Source organism: Mandrillus leucophaeus, unplaced genomic scaffold, assembly GCF_000951045.1.
Source record: "Mandrillus leucophaeus isolate KB7577 unplaced genomic scaffold, Mleu.le_1.0 Scaffold123, whole genome shotgun sequence".
In the NCBI taxonomy this organism is placed as follows: Eukaryota; Metazoa; Chordata; class Mammalia; order Primates; family Cercopithecidae; genus Mandrillus; species Mandrillus leucophaeus.
The window spans coordinates 2675651-2699061 of record NW_012100654.1 but is presented as its reverse complement, the minus strand read 5'-3'; the positions used below and the strand labels follow the sequence as shown (position 1 = coordinate 2699061).

At 40.5% G+C, this 23411-nt stretch overlaps 1 protein-coding gene across 4 annotated transcripts in view; it reads left to right on the top strand.

Annotated features, from left to right (window-relative positions):
* The window catches only part of KALRN (kalirin, RhoGEF kinase), a 651545-nt gene that overhangs the window by 272689 nt on the left and 355445 nt on the right, over positions 1 to 23411 (top strand). For all 4 annotated transcript variants that reach the window (XM_011971540.1, XM_011971542.1, XM_011971541.1 and 1 more), the window contains exon 11: positions 22622 to 22813. In XM_011971540.1, the coding sequence (XP_011826930.1) occupies positions 22622 to 22813 (192 nt within the window). The remainder of the gene's footprint in view (positions 1 to 22621; positions 22814 to 23411) is intronic.

The window sequence follows — 23411 nt, the reverse complement described above, 5'->3', positions numbered from 1 at the left end:
AGCTCGCCTCACATTAGCACTGTGACTGCAGGACCCCTAAGGGATACTTTTTCCCTTCTTGCCTCTAAGATTTCCCTTGGACTCTCACGAAAGGTCACCTTCCTGATCCTCCATGACATTTTTTTAACCCAAAAGGTGTCTATGCAGCCTCAGGCCGCATATGACTGACTTTTGCCCTTCTCTGCCTGTCCTCTGGTGTATCTGAAGCACATGTAAGAATGATTGGTGACAGCTGGTTCTGCTCTTTGCTGGAGCTTGGCCTAGTTAACAATTGATTTGGCCAGTATCTGGCCTGAGTCTTCATTTCTATGTTCTAGCACAAAATGGTGGACTACACTTGGCCCAGACCAGATGGTTATTTCATCCCTTTCCTTTTACCTTTTGCTAAAGTTAAGCTATCACTAATGAAATGTCCTAGCTTTCAAAAACCTACCCCCCTAGTAGTCCCCTATCTCCATATGAGGTGTCCCCTTTAGTTCTGATTTCCCTCTACTGGGGCATATGGTATAGTGAAGAAAAGCCTAGCATTTGGGGTCAGTCTCTTTTTTCCACTTTTGGCCTTGGACCTTGTGACAATCACTTAAGTTCTCTGAGCCCCAGAGTTCTTCTCTCTGAAATGAGAGTGACACCTACCCTGAAGAGTGATGTAGAGATGAGAAATAATATATGGAAAGTACCTAATGGAGAATTTGATTCTTAGGAGATGCTCCATAAATGGCGGTCTCTGTGGCAGCAAATGGTGATCATGTTGGTGCCGGTGGCTGGTGATAGAATATATCTAAGCTTCACTCCCTTCCAGGCAAAGCCGTTAAGTGCCATGCTGTCATCTCTCAAGATTCAGCGTGGAATGGTCTGCTTAGCTATGTGGGAAAGAGTAGGCCTGTGCTTTGAGATGGCCAGGTGCCAAGAGGACAGATCAGCTGCAGGTAGCGACAAACATCATCAAGCATTAAGTGTTATGGAAGAGGTGGGTGCCCTATTTGACCAGTCAAACAAGGAAAGCCAATAGAGTAATGGTATATCCTGCCTAGGGGCAGGGGACACCCAGCAGCTGGGCATCCAGGAGCCAGTGGTGTTCAGCGACCCAAGGTGGAGGCTTGCACAGTTTGCACCTGGGAAGCTCTTAGCCAGGCTGTAGCCACTGGGCTGCAGTTCAGAGGCAGGATTCTTGAGGTATCTGGTAAGGTAATGGCTGGCTCTTAGGAACAGGACAAAATTGTAGTTATGGAAACTGAGTACCAGGGCAAGACTGCATTGACTGCCAGTGGAATCTGATATGGAGGACAAGCCTGTCAGTGAGATGTGCGACTCAATTTGGTGCGACTCAATTTGGGCTGGAGCTGAGCCTGCCATGGGGCCCCAGAAAAGGGAGAAAGAAGTAGAGAGACACTATGAGCCAAGTGAGAACAGACTCTCCCTTCTAAAGGATTCTTTGCCTAGTGGCCCTCCTCAGAAAGAGTGGAATCACTCAAGTTTCACAAATGTGACAACATATTTTACCTTGCACAGTGAGAAGAATAGGAAGAATATAGTTACTGTCTCTCAGAGAGTATTGGCGTGGTTTAGAAAGGAAACAGGGAAAGTTATTCCAGAGGAAAGCTTTCTCATCTGCCCAGTATTGATTCTGAAAGCAAACCATTTATTACCATGTCTTCCAATAATTAATTTCAACAAATGTCAACTTGCCCAGATTAAGAGAAGCAGAATCAGCTTCCTTTCTCTTCCCCCTTTCTTTTGTTTCTGTGACACCGTGAGCAGGGTGAGCCTCAGGAGTATGCTTGCTGCTGGGGAAGCCAGCATTTGTCTATGCTGAAAGAAGAGGGAGCATGTGATGAATTTGCATATAGGAGGAATGTATGCAAATTTCTCAAGACTATTTTGCCTTCATGAAAAGATTTGGAAAAGTATTTGTAAGGTTTTAAACCTATGCTATAAAGACAAACATACAAGAATAACTGATAATAACTACCATTTATTGAAGGCACGCTTTTACAAGGAATACCTCACTTAATCTTTGAAACAGCTCTATAGAGTTACTATTAATATTTTCCATATGAGGAATCAGGCTTAGAGAGGATCATTCAAGTGGAGGAGGCAAGGCTCACACTCCTAGAACACACACAGTCAGAGGAATTAAAAAAAACTGGGTTTAGTCAACCTTCCTTCTGATTTTTTTTCTAAAGGAAGTTTTTTAATTTAATTTAATTTTATTTATCTTTTTTAAGTTTAATTACAAAGTTACATATTTTTCGATATAAAACATACAGACAAGCAAAAAGAAACAGAAATAATCCACCCACTTGGTTGTCTGTCTAACAGTTGCTAATACTTTGTGTTTATTCTTCCAGCTATTCCTCTGTTTATGTGTATATGGGTACATTTAGTTACCAGCTTTTCTCATTTAATGATATCGCCATGGTAATAGATGCATATCTACAGTGTTATTTTTCTTTGCTGTGGCATTTTTAATATTAAAACTTTATATTCTTTTCTAGATTCTAGTAACTTACAAGCTATTAAAACCAGGTACAGTTATAAGTGTGTAAAGAGAAGCAACACTAGCATTGAAGACACAGGGCTGGGTTTAAGGCAAGCATTCAGAATTTCTTCCCAAGAGAAAGCTTCAGAGAATGGCAATTTACAGGAACCCTCCCAAGCCTTTCCAGTTCCTCATTGTAGGTGTGCATATATTACAGGGCTATGAGGACCTTCTGAGTCCATAAAACCGGCTGGGGTGGGGAGGAGCGATGGTGGCAGTGGTGGTGGTGGGGACAGTTTCAAACAGTAACATTTGTAGCCTCTTTCTTCCTCCTCCTCCTCCTCCTCTTCCTCTTCCTCCTTCATCCCTTCCCACTGGTCCAGATGTGATTTGAGGTGGGCAATGCTTTCTAGGCCCCCTGAAACCTCCATGAAGCAAGTACTTCCTGGCCGAGGCGTTCAGGGTAATGGGGGCAAATCAGGTTGTGGGGGCTGACGGGTAAGAGATTTGAGAACATGTGGGTAGATGAGGCAGCTGGTGCAGGCAATGAGGAATAGGAACCAGTATCAAAGAGCCCTGAGGAAAAGGGCTTCAGGCAATATATTAAGCAAACCAAAAAATAAACACACATCACCAACAAGAGCAACCCACCAGGCAGATCTGTCTTTTTTCTCTGCCAATGAGCAACTGGAGGCATTTTCATAAACCAATTCTGTTCAGAATAAATTTTTAACAGGAGAAAAGCCCACTGCCAAGTTGAGACAGGAACAGATAATTACATCTGAGTTATTCCACCTGGAAAGGAAGACAGGTTTGAGACAGAGGGAACTGAGTTCTTATGGCCCCCTGCAGATACCAGAGGACATCCAAGCCTCAACAGGATTGATGCCTTTATTTGTCTTGGGATGCACAAGGCATATGCCCAGCTAGCCCAAGATACTGCCCTTTGGATTTAAATAGAGATTGGTGCAGCTGTCCTACTGCAATCTAGGAGCCAACAAAACAAATACTGGCAACTTCAGCTATAATTACATATCTCCATGGTGTTTCACACCATGGGCTATTTTGCACAATATATCTGAGCCTCAACAATGCCAAATATGGATTGAAATAGCTCCGGTGGACTTTGGCTCATCACCTGCCTAGAATTTTAAAATATCACCAAGGGAAGGAAGCCATGGAAGAGGCTAAAAAGGGAACTCCAAATCCATATAATGGACATGTTTCATTTTTCTTTCTCTTCAGGAGGCTTGGACCTATGGACTCTTTTAGTGTCTTGGGAACTCCCAAGGTCAGTTTCATTTGCTTAAAAAAAATACAGCTAAGAGAAGAGGATTATTGGGATGCAGAGCTTGAGTCTGATTCACCTGCTGTAGCTGTCACTCTGATGAAACTTTGCAAGTTTACAAAGTTAGAAAGGTTCGAGGTTTGGGTATCCCAGTTACCCTGATTTCATCATTATATGTTGCATACAGGTATCAAAATATCACATTACTCTAAAAATATGTACAACTATTATATGTCAATAAATAAATTTTAAAAATTATAGTATAAAGTTTGGGATTTACTCCAAGAAATTACATTGTATCATGACTTCAGGGTGCCAGATGACCTGGACTAAGGATAATTTCCTAGATTTTTCCTTTCTTCACTCTATGCCTCACACAAAGATCACTTGAAAAATTAGTGCCACAATCTCCCCATCAACAAAATGGGAGTTACAGATTCTTCCTGCCTTCTTCCTTGTGGGAAGCAACAAGATCCAGTGAGAAGGATACAGGGATTAGAATACTTGAAGGGGAGGCCAGAGCCACCCCACCTATATGTACAGTTCCCCTAACCTTGCCAAACCTCAGTTTCTACATCTACAAAATGGGAACGATATCGATTCCATTTTAGTTGAAGTAGGCATGCAGTAAGATAATGTACTTAAAAGTACTTTAAGTCTAGAGCACAGAGCAAATGTAAATTGCCATCATTATTTTTCAGGGGATATGGTGACAGTAGATGAGATCATGTCTGGAACACACTCAGAAAAGAAGAACTAAAGATATAGAAGAGATTGATGATATTGCCCCATCCCAGGAGTTTCCCAAGAGAGGGAATGTGCTGACCAGTCTCTGAGTTTAACTGAACTCTTGATGCCCTGGGCTTCTTTCACTGTTTGAGGGCCAGATTCCCATGCGTAGCAGGATTAGCCGGGAAACTTTCCACATTCTAAAGCTAAAGCTAATGATTTAATGAGCAAAATCTCTGCCTGTTCTGATGTTTATTTATATAAGTTCAGGTCAGTAGGACTTTTGGGGCAAAAGCGGTTGTAAGTGGAAACAGCATGATGCTTTGCATTTCGAGCTCTCTGTCGGTTTCTTTTCACTGCCCTTCTAATCAGAGAAAAACAGGCAGCCCTGCCCAGCGACCTCTCAACAGCAAGCAGTGTTGCCCCACTTCAAGACAGCAAGGGGGTCTACAGTGCTTCTTATATCTACCTTTTGGGGGTTCTGTGAACTTATTTATGCCTAGCTAGATCCTGCCTCCAAGCCAGCTTGTTCCTGTTTCATTATGTCACTGTCCACATTAATACCATTGCTTAATTTTCTTTTTCTCTTATGGAGGGTGGATTTGTATGGAATTACTTATGGTTCTTGCCTAGGCTTTCGTGACTGTGAGGATTATGGGTATAGTCTGTGGTCATGGAAGACAGCTCTTGGCCTGTGAACATCAGGAACAGTCAAGAGTTTTAGAAAATTAGCTGAATGATGGGATGGGAGCCTGAACCTCATGACCCTTCCCTGTCTCATGGTCCAATCTTCAGCTGTTTGGATTCTGCCCTTTCCCTGAAGAGCTTTATGTGGGGAGACTTTGATCTCCTGCAGCTTCTCTGCTCTGAGGAAATGTTGCAATGGCTATGTCTTTTCACTTAATCTCCTAAGGAAAGGAAGTGGGAAGAACATGTTCCTGCTTTGAAAGTGGGGAGCCGGAGGTCTCAGATGGCCCTGGGTTTTGGCCAACAGTGCATGGCGAACAGTCTTTAGTGGATATGTGGTGTCTCTTTTGTCCTAAAACAAATCTCTCGATCCAGCCCTGTTTGAGAAGTGTGTGCAGATGGCCTTGTCACTAGCATAGGTCTCCTTCCTCTTGTCTTTCTCTCCTCTTGACTCCCTCCCACCAGCTTTCCATACCAGACAGCCACTCATTAGGGCTTATTCCACAGTGAGGACTAGAGCTGGGGTCTCTGACTCCCAAACCGTGCTTCACTGAGGCCAGCTGGGCTGTTCTGCCTGGAGAGCTCTTAGACACATCTGCTGTGCTCCCACAGTGAGCTTGCCAAATCTGTACTATTGCCATGCCATTCCCTTGCCTAGCAGATTACTCTTTGGCTTCACATTCTAGGCTTCAAAGTTGGCTCAAAAAGTCACTTCCTGAAAATGTCTCCAGCCTTATCCATCCTGCCCTGGTCACTCCTTTACCAAGTATGACCTCAGCATTATATTGCGAATTTGTGCTACTGTCACCCTTCATTTCTTTCATGTCGTTGGGATCTATATAACTTAATTATGTAGAGAACCAAGACTTAACCCTAGGCACCTCATGGAGAAACTTTTCAAATTTTGTTTTTATTGATGATGAACTCTGAAATACAGTTTATATTTTTCCATGCCTTATATACTAAGCATTCTGAACACAATTCACCCCTTTAAAAATGAAGGGGGGTACCTATGGCAATGTCCACAAATCTCAGTCATGAGTAGAGACACCCCGAGAGCCACTGAGGAAGCTAAGTTTTTCTCTTTCTACTCACTGTTGGGTCTCTCCCAACACTACAGTATGGTTCTAGGGCTAGTCTGCATTCCACAGGGCCTAGTCAGCTGCTACACAGTCTCTAGAGCAGCCCTGTGCCTGACACCTACATTTCTGCTGGATAATGATGATGACGATTTTAACAGTATACCTGGGGAAGGTGAGATACAAGTGGACTTGACTTTCTAAAGCCATGCTGATAGCCCAATCCTAGAGCAAACCAGTGAGACTAGACAAGAGAGAATGATTTTTCTAGATCTGAGTGTTACCTGTTATCCCTTTCACTTTGCATTACTCCACCTTTGTGTTACTAATTCTCATTTAAAAGACCCTAAGCATTTCAATCTATATCAGCTTGTCAGTTTCACACATGGAGGAACCCAAGGTCCAGGCTCCCTGCCTGTCATTCCGTGCTGCTGTTAGTTCTGTGTCATGGCACTAAGGCTTTTGATATTTATATGATGGTGATAGGGAGGGCTTTCAACCAAAACTTACGGTGCCACTTCAGACACAGGCTCTAGGGGTGTGATTGGAGCACCTGCCTCACTTTTAAGTACTTTCAAATTTGACATATTTCTTACTTCTGATGGCTGAGGGAAACAACTCAAGGTTATGAATAATTGATGCTGGCATTGTGCCCAGGGAGAATAATTTCTAGGACTTCATAGGTGATCATTTTTAATGAGTTTTTTTGCATATGTATGTCATACCAACATCATGTTTCTTCTAAGCTATGCTAAGCAATGTCATAAAGTCCAGACTGAGAAATGTGAAATGTCTGACTGGGGGGCTACAGAGACATTTTACATGTTTTGTGATTGTATATTTTATTGTACTTCTTCAAGCATTAGTCAGGGTCTACATAACTAGGAAATGCATTCATCTCTAAGATAAATATATTTGTAATGAAATTTATTTGTATTTCTAAATGCACTCACATTTTCACCTGTCAGTTGACAAAAATATATTGAATCCTTATCTTTCCCTTTTAAAATTTCTTTGGCGTTTTTCAAATTTTGGAGAAAGTCTTGTTTATTGTAATAACATGTGGAACATTGCACAGATGTGTAAATAAAGAGCTAATTATTTCTTCACTCCCACTTCTCAATTCCACACTCCGGAGATAATCAGTTATCTTCTTATCTTTCTCTTTTTCTTTTAAATTTTTTATTTTTTAATCAACAGAAACATGTATGTATGTATTTACTATGTACAACATATTGTTTTGAAGTATATATACATTGAGGAATAACTAAATCTGGCTAATTAAGAGATGCATCATCTCACATAGTTATCATTTTTGTGGTGAGAGAACTTTTTATCTATTCCCTTAGCATTTTTTAAGAATACATATATTGTTAACTATAGATGCTATGTTGAACAATAGATCCCTTGAACTTATTCTTCTATCTAATTGAAATTTTGTATCTTTTGGCCAACATCTCCCCAACCCCCCTGCCTCAAGACTTCCCAACCACCACCCCCAATTATCCCATCCCCTGGTAACCACCTTACTGTCTGCTTCTGTGAGATCAACTCTTTTAGATTCCACATATAAGTGAGATCATGCAGTATTTATCTTGCTGTGCCTGGCATATCTCACTTACTATAACATATTCTAGGTTGATTCATATTGTCAAAAATGACAGGATCTCCTTTTTTTATTGCTGAATAGTATTCCATTGTCTATATGACAGCACTTCAAAAAGTTTATGGAAAATGGAATTAAAAAGAAAAAATATATATAAACGTTATTTGTCAACATAAGTTCCATCAAGTTCAAGGCACCTTTGTAAGTGATGATACCAGCTATTTAGTCCATCCCTAAAGAACCGAGGGTCCTGGGAATTTAACCAGGTCAATGTATGTTCTTAACTCAAGGAAAATGGATGCCCTTTAAGATTTTTTTTATGATTAAGATACAAAAAAGATGTCAGAAGGAGCCAAATCAGGACTGAAAGGTGGATGTCTAATAATTTCCCATCAAAATTCTAAAAAAAAAAAAAAAATACCTTTGTTTAGCTAAGAGAAAGGAGCAGGAGCATTGTTTTAGTGGAGGACTGTCTGGTGAAGCTTCCTGGGCATTTTCATGTTAAAGCTTTGGGTAATTTTTTTCAAAACATTCTCATAGTAAGCAAATATTATCACTTTGGCCATCCAGAAAGCCAACAAGTGAAATGCCTTGAGCATCCCAAGAAATTGTTGCCATGGTCTTTGCTCTTGACCAGTTTGCTTTTGCTTTGACAGGTTCCCACTTCCACCTCTTGGTAGCCATTGCTTTGATTGTGTTTTGTCTTCAGGATCATACTGGTAAAGCTATGTTTCATTTCTGTTACAATTCTTCAAAGAAATACTTCAAGATCTTAATCATGCTTGTTTAAACTCTCCATTAAAAACTCTACTCTTGTTTGCAACTGATCTGGGTGCAATCATTTTGGCACTCATTGAGTGGAAAGTTTGCTCGACTTTAATTTTTCAGTCAGAATTGTGTACGCTGATCCAACTGAGATGTCTATGGTGTTGGCTGTTATTTCTGTGGTTAATCATTGGCATGAACAAGACTAATTTTTCTTCACAAATTGATGTGGATGGTCTGTAACTATGGGCTTCATCTTCAAAATTATTTCATTCCTTCTTAAAATGAGTTAGCTACTTGTAAACTGCCAATTCCTTTAGGGCATTGTCCCCATAAACTTTTTGTAAAGCATAAATAATTTCATCATTCTTCCACCCAAGCTTCACCATAAATTTGATGTTTGTCCTTGCTTCAATTTTAGCAGCATTCATGTTGCTCTGATTGGGGCTATTTGAAACTGATGTCTTATCCTTCTTAGTACCTCAAACTACTTCCTGTTCAGGTATGTTATGACGAGTTAGTATGAGTTTATTTGGGTGTAAAAAAGTTGAAATCCACGCATAGTTTCCTTTTAAATATCACACATTTCCCATGAATTTTTTGAAGACCCTTTGTCTTCTTCATCCATTTATTCACTGATGGGCACGAAGGTTGATTTCATATCTTGGCTACTGTGACTAGTGCTGCAGTAAACATGAGAGTGCAGACATATCTTCAACATAGTAATTTCATTTCCTTTGGATATATATCCAGTAACAGAATTGCTGGGTTGTACGGTAATTGTATTTTTATTTTTTTCAGGAAACTCCATACTGTTTTCCATAATGGCTATACTAATTTACCTTCCTACCAATAGTCTTACACATCTTTCTTCTTACAAAAATAAGGAAACATTTGCAAAACAAATGTTTCTGCTTACTATTTGGAATAATTTCTTTAAAAACATATTTTGTACTATTTTTAAATTTTTATGGGTACATATTAGGTGTATATATTTATGATGTACATGAGATGTTTTGATACAGGCATGCAATGTGAAATAAACACATCATGGAGAATGGGGTATCCATCCCCTCAAGCATTTAGCCTTTAAGTTACAATCTAATTAAATTCTTTAAGTTGTTTTAAGATATACAATAAAGTTATTATTGACTATAGTCACCCTATTGTGCTATCAAATAGTAGGTCTTTTCATTCTTTCTATTTTTCGTAGCCCTTAACCATTCCTACCTTACCCCCAACTTCCTACTACCCTTCCAAGCTTCTAATAACCATCCATCTACTCTCTATGTCCATGAGTTCTATTTTTAGATCCCACAAATAAGTGAGAACATGAGATGTTTGTCTTTCTGTGCCTGGCTTATTTCACTTAACATAATGACCTCCAGCTCCATTCAAGTTTTTGCAAATGACTGGATCTCATTCTTTTTTATGGCTGAATACTACTCTATTGTACATGTGTGCCACATTTTCTTCATTAGAATAATTTCTAAACAATGCCCTGCATATAATTTTTATATTTAAGTGATTTTTTCCATTTTTCCTAATTATGAAACTAATATATATTCACCATGGAATAATTAGGAAACAAGGAAATAGTGGAAAAGAAAATTTATCTCTAATATCACTCAGACATAACCATTATTAATATTTATTGATAAATTTCCATTTAACACAGCAGAATACTAAGATTGTTTTGCCCAGGATCAAACAAATGTGAATTCCAGATCAACATCAATTGTTTATGTGAGCTTTCTCAAGTTCTTTTACATTTTTAATCCTCAGTTTCCTTATCTATAATATGATATAATAGCATAAGCATTATCATTATCAGTAGTAGGTTTTTTTTTATGTAATAAAATTAGAACCATACTTTGGTTTAGTCTGACTTCTTCATTTAATATTAATTAAGAACATGTCTTTAAGTCATTAAATATTCTTCAAAAACATAATTGTAGTGAGTGGGTAATACTCTATCATGTGTTATGTACCAGAGTGTAGTGAACTATTCTGTATTGTTGAGCTTTTTGGTCATTTCTGGTTTTCATTTCTATAACCCACAGTTACTGTATTTAAACTGCCATACAAAGTGTTAAATATATCACTGTCCTAAGTTCTGAGCCTTTTCAAGGCAAAAGACTAGATTTCTCTCATGTTGGAATTTCAGCCCAGGCTTTGAGCCCTTCCCTGTGATGAGCGGTTTCAATGGTAGATGAGTGGCTGCAATTAGAGTCACCTGGGAGCTTTTAAAACGTGGCTGTCAGACATTCCCACAACTCCCTCCCCAAGCCCATCCTAATTTACATAACCTGGAGCAGAGCCAGGGTACTACATTGTCCCTCCAAGCTCCTATCTTTATCTCTCAAACCCCTTGGCCCTCAACCCCTAACCTCCTCCCCCATCCTGTGAGAACCACAGGATTAGAGGATTCCTTAAGGTTTCTGCCATCTGAATGATTATCAGAAAAATACTGTAAGCTGGGGCAGTTGTATGATCTTAAATTCGGCTTCCTCTGTGGTCTTATGGTCTAAAACAGTGGTTCTCAACTGGAAGGCAATTTTTGTCTCCCCCCAACTTCTACCCCACCTGGACATCTGACAGTAGCTGGGGACATTTTTGATTATTACATCTGGGGAAGAGGTTGCTATTGGCATCCTGTGGGTAGATTCCAGGGATGCTGCTATGCATTCTGCAGTGCACAGGACAGCCCGTGTTTGTTTCCTGTGGCTACTGTAACAAAGTACCACAAACCGCACAGATTAAAACAGCAGAAATTGATTGTCTCAGAGTTCTGGAGACTAGAAGTCTGAGACTGCAGTGTTAGCAGGGTTGTTCCTTCTGAGGGCTATGAGGGAGAATCTATTCCAGGCCTCTTAGCTTCCAGTGACTTGCTGGTGGTTTTGCCATTTCCTGGCGTGTGGCTGCACCACTCCAATCTCAGCTTTCATGTCGCTCTCCCTGTATGTCTGTATCTTCATGTGCACATCTTTTTATATGAATGAACACCAGTCATACCACATTATGGACCTACCTTATTTCAGTATGATCTCGTCTTAACTAATTATATCTGCAACAATGTTATTTCCAAATAAGGTCACATTCTAAAGTACTGGGGTTAGAGCTACAGCATATCTTTTTGTGGGGACAGAATTCAACCCACAAGAGCCCCCCAAGCAAAGAATTAACCAGCGCAAAATGTTAATGGTGTTACTGTTGAGAAACTCTGTTCCACATAATCTGTGGACCAAGCCCTGGGAGGTTAACTAAGGTAAAACCCAGGGCAAGTAGCAGTATGGTCTGAATGTCTGTGTTTCCTCCAAATGTATATATTGAACCTAATTCCCAATGTGATTGTATTACGAGGCAGGAACTTTGGGAGGTGAGCAGTGCCCTTTTAAAGAGGTTCTAGAAAGCTGGCTATTTCCTTCCATCATATAAAGACACAGTGAGAAGATCATCTGTGAACCAGAAATTGAAGCCCTCACCAGATACTGAATCTGTGGGTACCTTGATCTTGGACTTCTCAGCCTCTAGAACTGTGAGAAATAAACTTCTGTTATGTATAAGCCACCCATTGTAAAGCATTTATGATAGCAGCAAGAATGGTCTAAGGTAGAAAGAGTCCAGATTCTGGGAAGGTGGAAAGGGAGCAGGAGCATCATCATTAAGAGGGTCAGGTACCTTTGCTCTTATATCAGAGGCTGTGGGCTCCCTACAGATGTATATAGACATAACATCAGGCAACATAGGTATATGTGACCAAAACAGGGTGAAAGGACTTGAAAGAGCACTATGCTAACAGGGATGGAGGCAGAAGTATGGCCAAACCCTCTGATTTGGTCACCTCATCATCTGACCCACCTTTCCATGTCAGGAACAGCCTTTTCCTCTTTTCCTCTGTTAGGAATGGAACAGGAGAGAAAAATAAATCCACAAGTCCCACAGTTTTCAGCAGTATTTTCAAGCCAACTGTCTTGTCTCTCCAAAGCCCAGTCTTCTCTCTCTGACACCCACTCCCTCCCACTGCCAGCCAAACATAGAATATAGAAAACAGGAAAAACAGCAACACTGCAAAGTTACATCTTTTGAGAGAGAACATTGCTGTGGATACATTTCCCCCCATACCTCTTGAATTGCCAAACCCTGCAGCAGGCAGCTTTATCCTGTTCCATGGGGATGCTGTCTCACCAACTGCTTGTTTCTTTGGCTTCAGGAATTCCATGCAAGAATGAATTTCTGCCGGGACGGGGCCACTGGGCATTCTGTGTATCCACATCTGAATATTTAAGTCTATCTTCTTCACTTTTAAAATGGTTTTGTCCCCATTCTTCTGTTGTGGCTGCATGTTCCCCTTCATTGTTTTGCCAGTTTGAATAGAGTGAGGGAAAGGAGGGAGGGGAGAGGGTCACCAGAGGAGTGAGATTGTGTTATCAAATTCCAGGAGTGATGGGTTGCTTCCCAGCAGCAACATGAATGCCAGCTGGCTATATCTGGGGCCTGCTCAGTGGGAAAAGGAAGAAGCCTTCCTCCACAGTCTTCAGAGCTCTGTGTCTGCTTAGTGCATGCCTCATTTTGGTCTCCTAATTGCTCAGCTGTCTCTGCTCTCCATTGTTTCCTCTGGTTTGTCTCAGGAAGCAGCTCTGGGCCTCTAGTCTCCTTGCTCTCTGCAGCGTCTTCTTTGTGTCCCATTCTAAGTGCTAGTCCTGGCTTCCCTAGGCCCAGCTTACGGCCCCGACTCTGCCTTCCACAGCTCCCCATTCCCTGGTGGGCTAGGTGGGGAGAGGTCAGGGACAGAGTCTTTACCTGCTGTATGTTTCAGGTCCCAGAGGGTGGCCATGTTTTCTGGAATCTGAACTAGTCTTTTCTTACAGTCTGGACCTGGTGTTATCTGTCAAATTATATCTTGTAACTAGTGTTGGCAACCTCTAGGATTGACTTTGCCTTTTAATCCACAAACAAGGTATTTTATTGTTGTTGTTATTAAATGGATAAAATGTTAACAGTTAAGTATTTCTTTTGCTTTCCTGCCTGAGAGTGACCAGATATTTAGCTTCTAGTTTACAGTCGGGAGGGAATATTTTGAAGGTCCTTTAAAGCAATAATGTGTAAATGAAGAGAGTTATTGAGAAAGAAAGAAAAGGGATCAGTGAAAGAGAACACCCCAGCAAAGAACTACTATAATTTTCTCAGAATTTCTAGGCTTGTGTACCTTCCGAAACACACAAAGTTAGACTGCAGGAAAATAAAATTTTACTTTAAAAAAATGTGGAGTTCTAAAAATATGCCTTTTATAGGAAAAGGTGCTAAAGCATTTTAGATATAAAGAAAAATAGTCTCCAGCAAGTAGAAATGTGTGAGAATGGACAGCGTGATGATTACATATGTAAATGTGATAAAGTTGGTGTTTAAGTTCCCAGAGATAATCTCAGTACCGAAACTACTCATGTTGGGAGGCACTGGTACCTGCAATAGTTATTTTTCGTATCAGTCCCAATTAGTAACTGAAGATTTATATAGATAGTCTTCAACTTTAAGGAGCATCTCTTTAGGGTACTCCTTAGACACTCCTTATTTGGACATAAAGTTATTCTAATGGAGGGAACTTATTTGTTCACTTATTCAGGGCACCTAAGAAGATACTGTTCTTGCAGCAGATGTAATGTGGTGGGTCAAACCATCACTGGTACCCAGAACTAGTTCCCTCTGTTTCTTCCTACTTTTCCACCAAAGACGACTTTGCCATTCCCAGAGTTCATCCCCTTCCCCACTACAAGAACCAACAGATGGAGGAGAAATATATTCCTGGTGTTCTAGGATGAAAACTGAAAAGCATTTTTCTATATCACCCTCCTTCATCATAGACAATGTGCGTGTCAGTACTATATTTTAAAGCTATTATGTGCTCAACTGAATTTCTTTATTTTATCCTGGGATTCTAAACTTCATTTACATGGCAAATACATTCTCAGTGCTAAATGGAACTGGGAAATACGACACCTTACTGCTGTCAAGCTGCTGAACTGCAGAGTTTTTGGGTTGAGTGACTACTGAAAGGAGAGCACTATGCCCACTAGGTACATTGATGAATAGTTGAGATAGAAAAGATGAGTAAGATGGACTCTTTCCTTTAAAGTGAGTACAACTCTCCTTAGAAGACAACATGCACACAAAAGAAATGTATTGCAAAAGAAAAAAAAAGGCCGTTGCACATGAACAATTACAGTGTCATAATTTAAAAACCAAAGGCCTAAGAGTGAATGTAATTCAAAGTAATAAAGAAGCAGAAGAGCTGGAGATTTTACAGTGAGTTTTGGAGAAGTACATGTTTCAGTGAAAAGTACTGGAAGTTATAGTTAGAGAGACTTGCTTGCCATTTTCTAGTTATAAAACATTGTTTAAACAAGTTACTTTATGTCTCTGAGCCTCAGTTTTCTTATTTGTAAAATGATATTAATAATATCTATCTTATGATTGATCCCAATGCTTAGAGATAATGTCGATAAAGAACCTAACACTATGCTTAGCATACTGTGGACACCTGGTTAACTGATGCCACCTTCTTTGACTTATGGGTTAGTTAGAAATGTGTTATTTAGTTTCCAATAATTTGTGAATATTCTGGTGATATTTCTGTTATTGAGTTCTAATTTAATTACATTATAGTCAGAGAAAATATGTTGTATGACTTGCATCCCTTTAAATTTGTTGAGACTCTTTCTGTGGCTGAGAATATGGTTTATCTCAGTAAATACTCTGTGAGCACTTGAAAAAAATATGAATTCAGCTGTTGAGGTGGGAGTGGAATGCCCTATAAATGTCAGGCCACGTTGGTTGAGAGTGTTCAAATCTATATCCTTACAAATTTCCTATCTACTTGTTCTATTAGTTACTGAGAGGGGGCATGGAAATCTCTGACTATAATTATGGATTTCTCTATTTCTCCTTGTGGGTTTAATCAGTCTTTACATATTTTGAACTTTTGTTGATAGATGCATAAATGTTTAGGGTTATTATATCCTCTTGATGAATTGACCCCTTGATCATTACCAAATGATAATATTATTCATTTTTTCCTGGTAATGTTATTCACTCTGCAATCTACTATGTCTGATATGAATATAGCCACCCAGCTTTTTTTGGCTAGTGTTATCATGCTATATCTTTTTCTATCCTTTTACTCGTACCCTACTTGGTGTCTTTGTACTTATAGTGCATTCCTTGTAGACAGCGTATAATTGGAACTTGCTTTTTTATCTAATCTGACAATCTCTGCCTTTTGATTGTGTTTAGACAATTTATATTTAATGTGATTGCTGATAAGTTTAGATTTAACCCTATCACTTTTTTTTTTTTTCCTATATGTTTCATCTGTTGCTTTTCCCCCTTTTTTGCCTTTTTGGATTAATTTAATATTTTTATGATCCTGTTTGACTTCCTTTGTTGGCTGATCAACTATAACTCTTTATTATTTTAATGATTGCCTTAGGATTTATAGTATTTTAACTTATCTTACTTATATATGTACCATAAATCCCACACTACATTGTTATCATTAGTTTTTAAACCTTATTTACCCATGTAGTATTTCCAGTGCTCTTGATTCCTGGGTATGGATCTGTATTTCCATCTGATACCGTTTTCCTTCTTCCTGAAGGACTTCTTTTAACATTTCTTATCTTGCATATCTGCTAGTGAAGAATTCTTTCGTCTTTGTATATCTGAAAAAGTCTTTATTTCGCTTTTGTTTTTGAAAATATTTGTGCTGGGCACAGAATTCCCAGGTTTGTTTTTTGTTTTTGTTTTTTTTCTTTTAGTACTTTGAAGTTGTTGCTCTACTGTCTTTTTGCTTGCACTGTTTCCAATAACAAGTCTGCTGTCATCCTTATCTTTGTTCCTCTGTATATAGCTTGTCCTTTTCTCCTCTGTCTACTTTAAAGATTTTCTTTTCTTTCCCCTTTTTGCCATTTTATTTTACTTTTATGTTCCTTGGTGTAGTTTTCTTTGTGTTTCTTGTGTTGAGGGTTTGATGGGTTTCTTGGATTTATAGTTTTTGTTATATTTGAAAACTTCTTGGTCATTATTTCTTTAGGTATCTTTTCCAATACCCTCCTCTTCTCCTAGGGAATCTCAATTACATGGATATTGGCCTGTCTGAAGTTATCCCATAGCTCACAGATGCTTTATTTTTAAAATTTATTTTTTCTCTCAGTATTTTAGTTTAAATAGTTACTCTTGCAGTTTTCAAGTTCAGTCCTTTTATCTTCTGCAAAGCCTAACCTACTGTTAATACAGTCTAATGTTTTTCATCTTTAGAATTACAAGGGTTTTTAAAATTTTTTTATTTCTTAACTATCTGAACATACGAAATACAATTATAATAACCATTTTAAAATACTTGTCTGCTAATCTTAATATCTATTTCAGTTCTGGGTAAGTTTTCATTGATTGGTTTTTCTCCTTCTCATAGGTGAGATTTTCCTGATTATGGGCATGCCTGTTAGTTTTTTACTAGATACCAGACATCATGAGTTTTACCTTGTCAGTTGTGGATATTTCTGTATTCCTATAACTATTCTTAAGCTTTATTCTGAGACACAATAAAGTTACATGGAAAAAAAATGATCTGTTCAGGTCTTTCTCTTAAAATGTACTAGGCAAGACCAGAGCAGTTCTCATTCTAAGTCTACTTATTTACCCTTCTGACCCTTCTGGGTACTCCATCCAACATCCCGTTAATCATGAGATTTTCCATGCTGACTGGTGGGAGCAAGTGCTATTTCTAACTGTGTGAGTGCTAGGTACTGTTATCTCTAATTCTTTCAGATGGTTCTTTCTCTAGCCTCAGGTAGTTTCCTCACACGTGGATTCTTTGCAGATCTGCCCCAGAGAGGGTAAGGAAGGAAGGTGAAAGAGATTTGTAAGCTGTAAAGTACTATTCAGATGTAAGGTTTTGGGTGTTATCTTGATTGCTGCCCTCCCCAATGCCTATGCTTTTGTGTCTCCTTTGTCTTCAATGCTTATGTATTTTTTTTTCCTTTCATCTCATTACCTACTGGTTTCAGCCATCCTGGCCGAAAAAAAATGCTCACTGTGAGGGGGATTTTCTCCTGGTCCTCTGGTAGTCTCATTCTTCAATCTACATTGCCTCTTTTGAATAGTAAGGGTGACTTTCAGGCCTCATCCTTCCTCATTCCCAGGGCATAAAGCCAAGATTCTCACTTCATATTACCAAGGAAGTAGCCTTTTGATTCTAGAGTGTTTTTATTCACTGTCTTTCCCACCCCTTGCCTTTAAAAAGCCTGCTTCCCGCTTCTCTGCTTCAGCCCAGGGAATCTGAAAACATACCTGTATTGCTGAAATTCCTGTTAGAGACAAATTATCCTAGAATGTTCTGTTTCTTTCCTGGGGAGAAAATTCAAAAGTAATGGGCTGAGGCTTCAGCAGAGTGTTTAAGTTAGAATTAAGGGCTGAATTATCTAGGGCATCGTACCTGGTTGACACAGTCATGGGGTGTTGGAGAGGGAAGAACAGGAACTGCAGCCATCGGTGTGGCCCATATCTCTGAATCGGGGGCTCTGTCTACCACAGGTCCTACCTGAAAGCTCCAACAGCTGAGGGATCTATATACGAGCACTCATAACCCATTTTTGGCATATCTGTTGGGAAATGTCAATAAGGCGTCAAGTCCAAGGCAGAGAGACTAGGAAGCTGGGAAACCAAAGAATGCCTAGGAAATATGTTCAGAGCAAGGTCAGACTCTGGCCCTGGGTCAAAATCTGTTGCTGATTTGGTCAGAAAATGAGCAGAAACCCGTTGTGATCCTTGCCCCAATTTGGGGGTATTGACAAGAATCGAAGTATTGCTTTGGTAATACTTTATTTGATATATTCCATACACATTTCTATTTCAAGGCTGTGCCAGGAGGTAGGATATACCAAATAAAATTGAACATTGAACATGAATTCTATCATGTAACGTCTTGTACTGGGTAGTTGATGAGGAGCTAGGGTTGAATATTAAGATTGGTGGTGGTTGATATCTTCTTTAATTCATTCATTCATTTACTAAATATTTATGGAGCACTTACTAGGTGCCATACAGTAAGGGAAAGAGATGAGAGACATTATCTGCCCCTAAGGAGATGAGAAAGACAAACATTTGCACCAGAAAGTGGCAGGTACCATGGAGAGGATTGGTATAGATCACTCTAGGAGTCCAGAGGAGGGCACATAAGCTAGCCTTGGGAGAGAAGAGGATATGAGGGTGGAGTTCCTGGAAGAAGCAGTGCCCTAGCTGGGTCTTAAAGAGTGAATAAGAGTTGGTCAAGTACAAGAGTGAAGGGAAGGGCATCTCAGGCTGAAGAAGAATATGTGCAAAGGCACAGAGGCAAGATTCAGTGCAGTGAGTTTTGGGGGATGCAAGTAATTTACTTCCTAGGCTGTTTGTAGGAAAGTGATGTGGGTTGAAGCTGAAGGGAAAAAGTGTCAGGTGAAGAAGGGCGTTGCACACCGTGTCAAGACATTTTACCCCAAAGGCAGTGGGAAGCCACTGAACAGTTTTAAGTAGAAGACAGTTGTGATTGTGTCTGAATTTTAGAAGCTCTTTTCTGCTAGTAATAGGGAAGAGAGCTTGGGAGAGACAAAGGTGAGAGCCCAGCTTTAACACTGACCCCATTGCCTTCCCACCTGTCTTTATTGTTCCATTCTCTCTATAAAATGTATCTATCTTAATAGCTCTTCACTGACGTATCCAACCTGATTTTCTGCCACTCTCCAACTTTAGTCAGGTTGACTCAACTTATTCAAACAGACCTACTCATTTGTGTCTTCTTTATTCAACAAACATTTAGTAAATGCCTATTGCATACCAGCCACAGCGCTTGGCATGGGGGAACCAAGGATGAATGAGATACTGAACCTGCCTTTAAGGGGCTCACAGACCAGTAGAGAGATACCATGGAGACACATTGTTACTATAAAGTATGATGATGGCTGTGGGGTGGGATAAATATAGAGTACCCTGGGTGCAAAAAGAAGACAGGCTTGGCTATGAGAAGCCCTTCTCCTTCTCTGCTAAATCCTACCCATCCTCAGGCTCCTGCCTATATTCTTTATAGAGGCAGGGTAGTTTAATGGGTTGTTGCTTGGGCTCTGAAGCCTGCCAACAGGGTTTAATCCTGGTTCTGCCACTTACTAGCCATGTGACTTTGGCCAGAAATTCTTTGTACCTCAGTTTCTTCATCTGTAAAATGGGAATGATGGCTCCATCAACTTCATAGGGTTATTGTGAGGATTAAAGGGGATAGCATGCATTAAAAAAATCCTTTAGAACAATCTTTGTCATGTGCAAAATATTTAATAATTATTAGCTACTGTTATTCTCAGTTTTACTTCTTTTCTTCAGCATCTATATCATATCAAGAAATTGTAACCCCTAATTATCTATTAGTTTGTTGCTTGCCCCATCTTATGTATTGTCATGTTATTTCTCTCAAGAATGATTTTATTCTTCTTTGAGACAAAATACATTATATATTTATCTGTACTTTTGGGATACTTACAGTATTGGATATGTATTATGGCAATCAGCCATCCCAGTTTTCCCAGATCTGAGGGGATTTCTGGGACACAGGAATTTCTATGCTAAAACCAGGAAAGTCCTGGGCAAACTGGGACAAATTGATCACCTTACATGTAGTAGACACTTCAGTTTGGCTTTTTATTTATCTCTTATTGGTCCCAAACCTAATTTGCTAGCAAGCTCACTTTGACTTTGCCACAAAGTTTTATTTATTGTCTACAGAATGTAAAGTTACAATCTCTAGGGGTTTTGGGGAGCAGGGGTGGGGAGAATCCTGAGATTCTCTAGGATTTAAGGTGGACAATTTGAGGGATTCCTAAAATACCTCTCTCCCATCAGCTGTGGGCATATGGACTAGAAATTGTGGGACTAGAAATCCCACAAGAGCTTTCTTTAACCTGACCCACAGCCCTAGAGGTCTACCCTTGCCTGTCATTCCCCTTGTCTCCCTGCATGTCTCTCATGAGTGAATGACTTCCTTCATCTGCTTTCCAGAATTGACGTACCCTGGTTTAACCCAGTGGCAAAGCTCCTTTCCTCATATGAAGCTGCTGTTTTTCCATGAATTTCCTAGTTGGGGCCAAGTGATTTTTCCTCTTTTTCAACCCTGTCTTGGAAGCACTGGGACAATGTAAATGACTTTTTCTCTTTTTCAACACGGTCTCACCAGCATTGGAACGATGTTTACCTTGGGAAGTTGCTTTTCAAGCAGCATTCCTTATGGATCCCCTGGGGCCTCTCTCCAAATTTCTAGAAGCCAAGACAAGTATTTGCCTGCCCATCTTCCCCGGTCCTATACCAGTACAATCAAGAGGCTGGCTCCACAGCCTCTGAACGTTTCAACCCTAGAGCCTCAGTTTCCTAGGGCTGTTGTAGCAAAGCACCACGAGACTGTGACTTCGATAACAACAACTTCTTTTCTCACAGTTCTGGAAGCTAGACATTTGAGATCAAAGTGTCATCAGAGTTAGTTCTTTCTGTGCAATATGAGGGAGAAATCTGCCCTATGCCTTTTTCTCAACTTTTAGTAGTTTTCTGGCAGTCTTTTGCATAGTTAGCCTTGTATACACATCTCCCACTTTCTTCATTCATCTTCACATGACATTCTCCCTGTGTGCATGTCTGTCTCTTCACATGGCATTTTTTTTTTTTTAAATAGGGACACCAGTCATATTGGATTAGGGATCTATCCTACTATAGCGTGACTTGAACTTAACGTAACTAATTACATCTACAATTATCCTGTTTCCAAGGAAGGTCACATTCCGAGATATTGGGAACATGTGAATTTGAGTGGGGGGTACAATTCAGTCCATAGCACCCAGGTCTTCAAGTGAGTCCAAAACACTCCTTATAGACTCGGAGACCCTGTCTCCATAAGCAAAACAAAGCACCAGAGAGTCATTGCTCACGAATCCATTTCAATTCTCTGCTCACTTTGTGTTTGATACTGACTGCTCTGCTTGTTCCCTACTCTAGAGTTTTGTGCTAACTCTAGGGATACTAAGAAATATATGTACACCTGAGTCACCAGCTGTAAGTCAGGACATATCAGGAGACTTTCAAAATGAGAAGCCTGCTGAGGAAAAGTTGTATCTGTGGCAAATAATGTAGTAACTATTCTAAAGGCAGTGGCTCCCATCCTGATGAATAATAATTACAAGTTGGTTGCCTTTTAAAATGCTCTGGAGAATACCATGGTGTGTACAGACAGGGGGTTGGACAACTGTGTGTGCGCGTGTGTGCATGCAGTAGCTTATGATAAACAAAATCAACAGACCCCTCCCCAACCTTCCTGCAAACATTCCCTGGGCCCGCAGGGAGTAGCCTGCATCTCCTCCCTCTGACTGTGGCCGCTGCCTTTTGTCAGCTCCCTAGAGTTGCTGATCCCTTCCCCTCCAAAGAAATAGCTCTGTTCCAAAAAGATAAACACCAGTAGTTACAGGGAACTTGAGAAGAAAAGCAAAGCGAGTCTCCCAGTTAGTGTTTTTCTGGTGTTCTCACATAGAAATACAGACTGTCTTTGTGGGTGTGCTATTTCTGATCTTGACAGTTACAGCCTGAGATGTGAGGGCAGCGATGGGTTTTCTTGAAGGTAGGGGATTGGGAGCAGCTGGGGTATGGAGGTTCTCTAGGCTCTCTCCACTTCTTTCCAGGGACACTGCACCTCTGAGAAATCCCAGGGGTGGATGAGGCACCTCGCTGGTGCCCGCCTGTGCAGAGCAGCCAGGCAGGCTGCTAGCTTGCTGAGAGGCGGCGTGCCAGTTCCGCAAACTGCGCCTCAGTGCCAGATTAGGGAGCTGTCGGCTCAGCGCCCACGCCCCTCCATTCAGCTCGGGGGAGCCCCAGGGTGGGCTGCTGGAAGTCGCGACTGCAACTTGACTTTGCCTCACTGTTGTTGCTGGCAGAATACGTACACCAATGCGGACAAGCTCCTAGAAGCAGCGGAGCAGTTGGCTCAGACGGGGGAATGTGACCCGGAGGAGATCTACAAGGCAGCTCGACACCTGGAGGTGCGCATCCAAGACTTCGTGCGCAGGGTGGAGCAGCGGAAGCTTCTCCTGGACATGTCTGTCTCCTTCCACACACACACCAAAGAGGTAAGGGGAGCTAGTGGAGAGAGGGCATTCGGTCCTGCCAGGGTTAGGTCGGCTTCCTAGTAAAATGGCCCTGAAGGTCTGACCAGGGTCCTGGGTAGTCTGGAGGTTACTAACTTCCTAACTTTGGTAATATTAACAATTCGTTCCTGATAGCCTGCATTTAGGTCTCTCAGAATGGGGCAAAATTTCCTCCCATAATATCTAGTGAGGAAAGGGGGTCATGGAGACAGGGGGTTTTGGGGGCATCTACTAGAGCATGCAATCTGCAGCTGGAGAAATGTGGGAATCCCTGATATAGCAATAGTCATTGCAAGAAGAAATGTAAGAGGATCACAGACTCTCTTCCTACTCCACACCCAATTTCTCTTGGTTGCTCTTTCCTGTCAGAAATGAGAGTCCTACAGAACTTTGATCAGGTATCTTTGCTACCAGCAAGGAACATGTAGAGCTTACAGTTGTGTTTTTTCTGTGTTTTTATTTTTTTTAACAGGGGATTTAATCTTCTTAGTGAGGTCTGTATCAGGGTGATATTAAAGTTGGTCCTCACTGTGCCTGAATGTGGAGTGACACGCATTGAAAGAAGGGGGACTGAGATGCC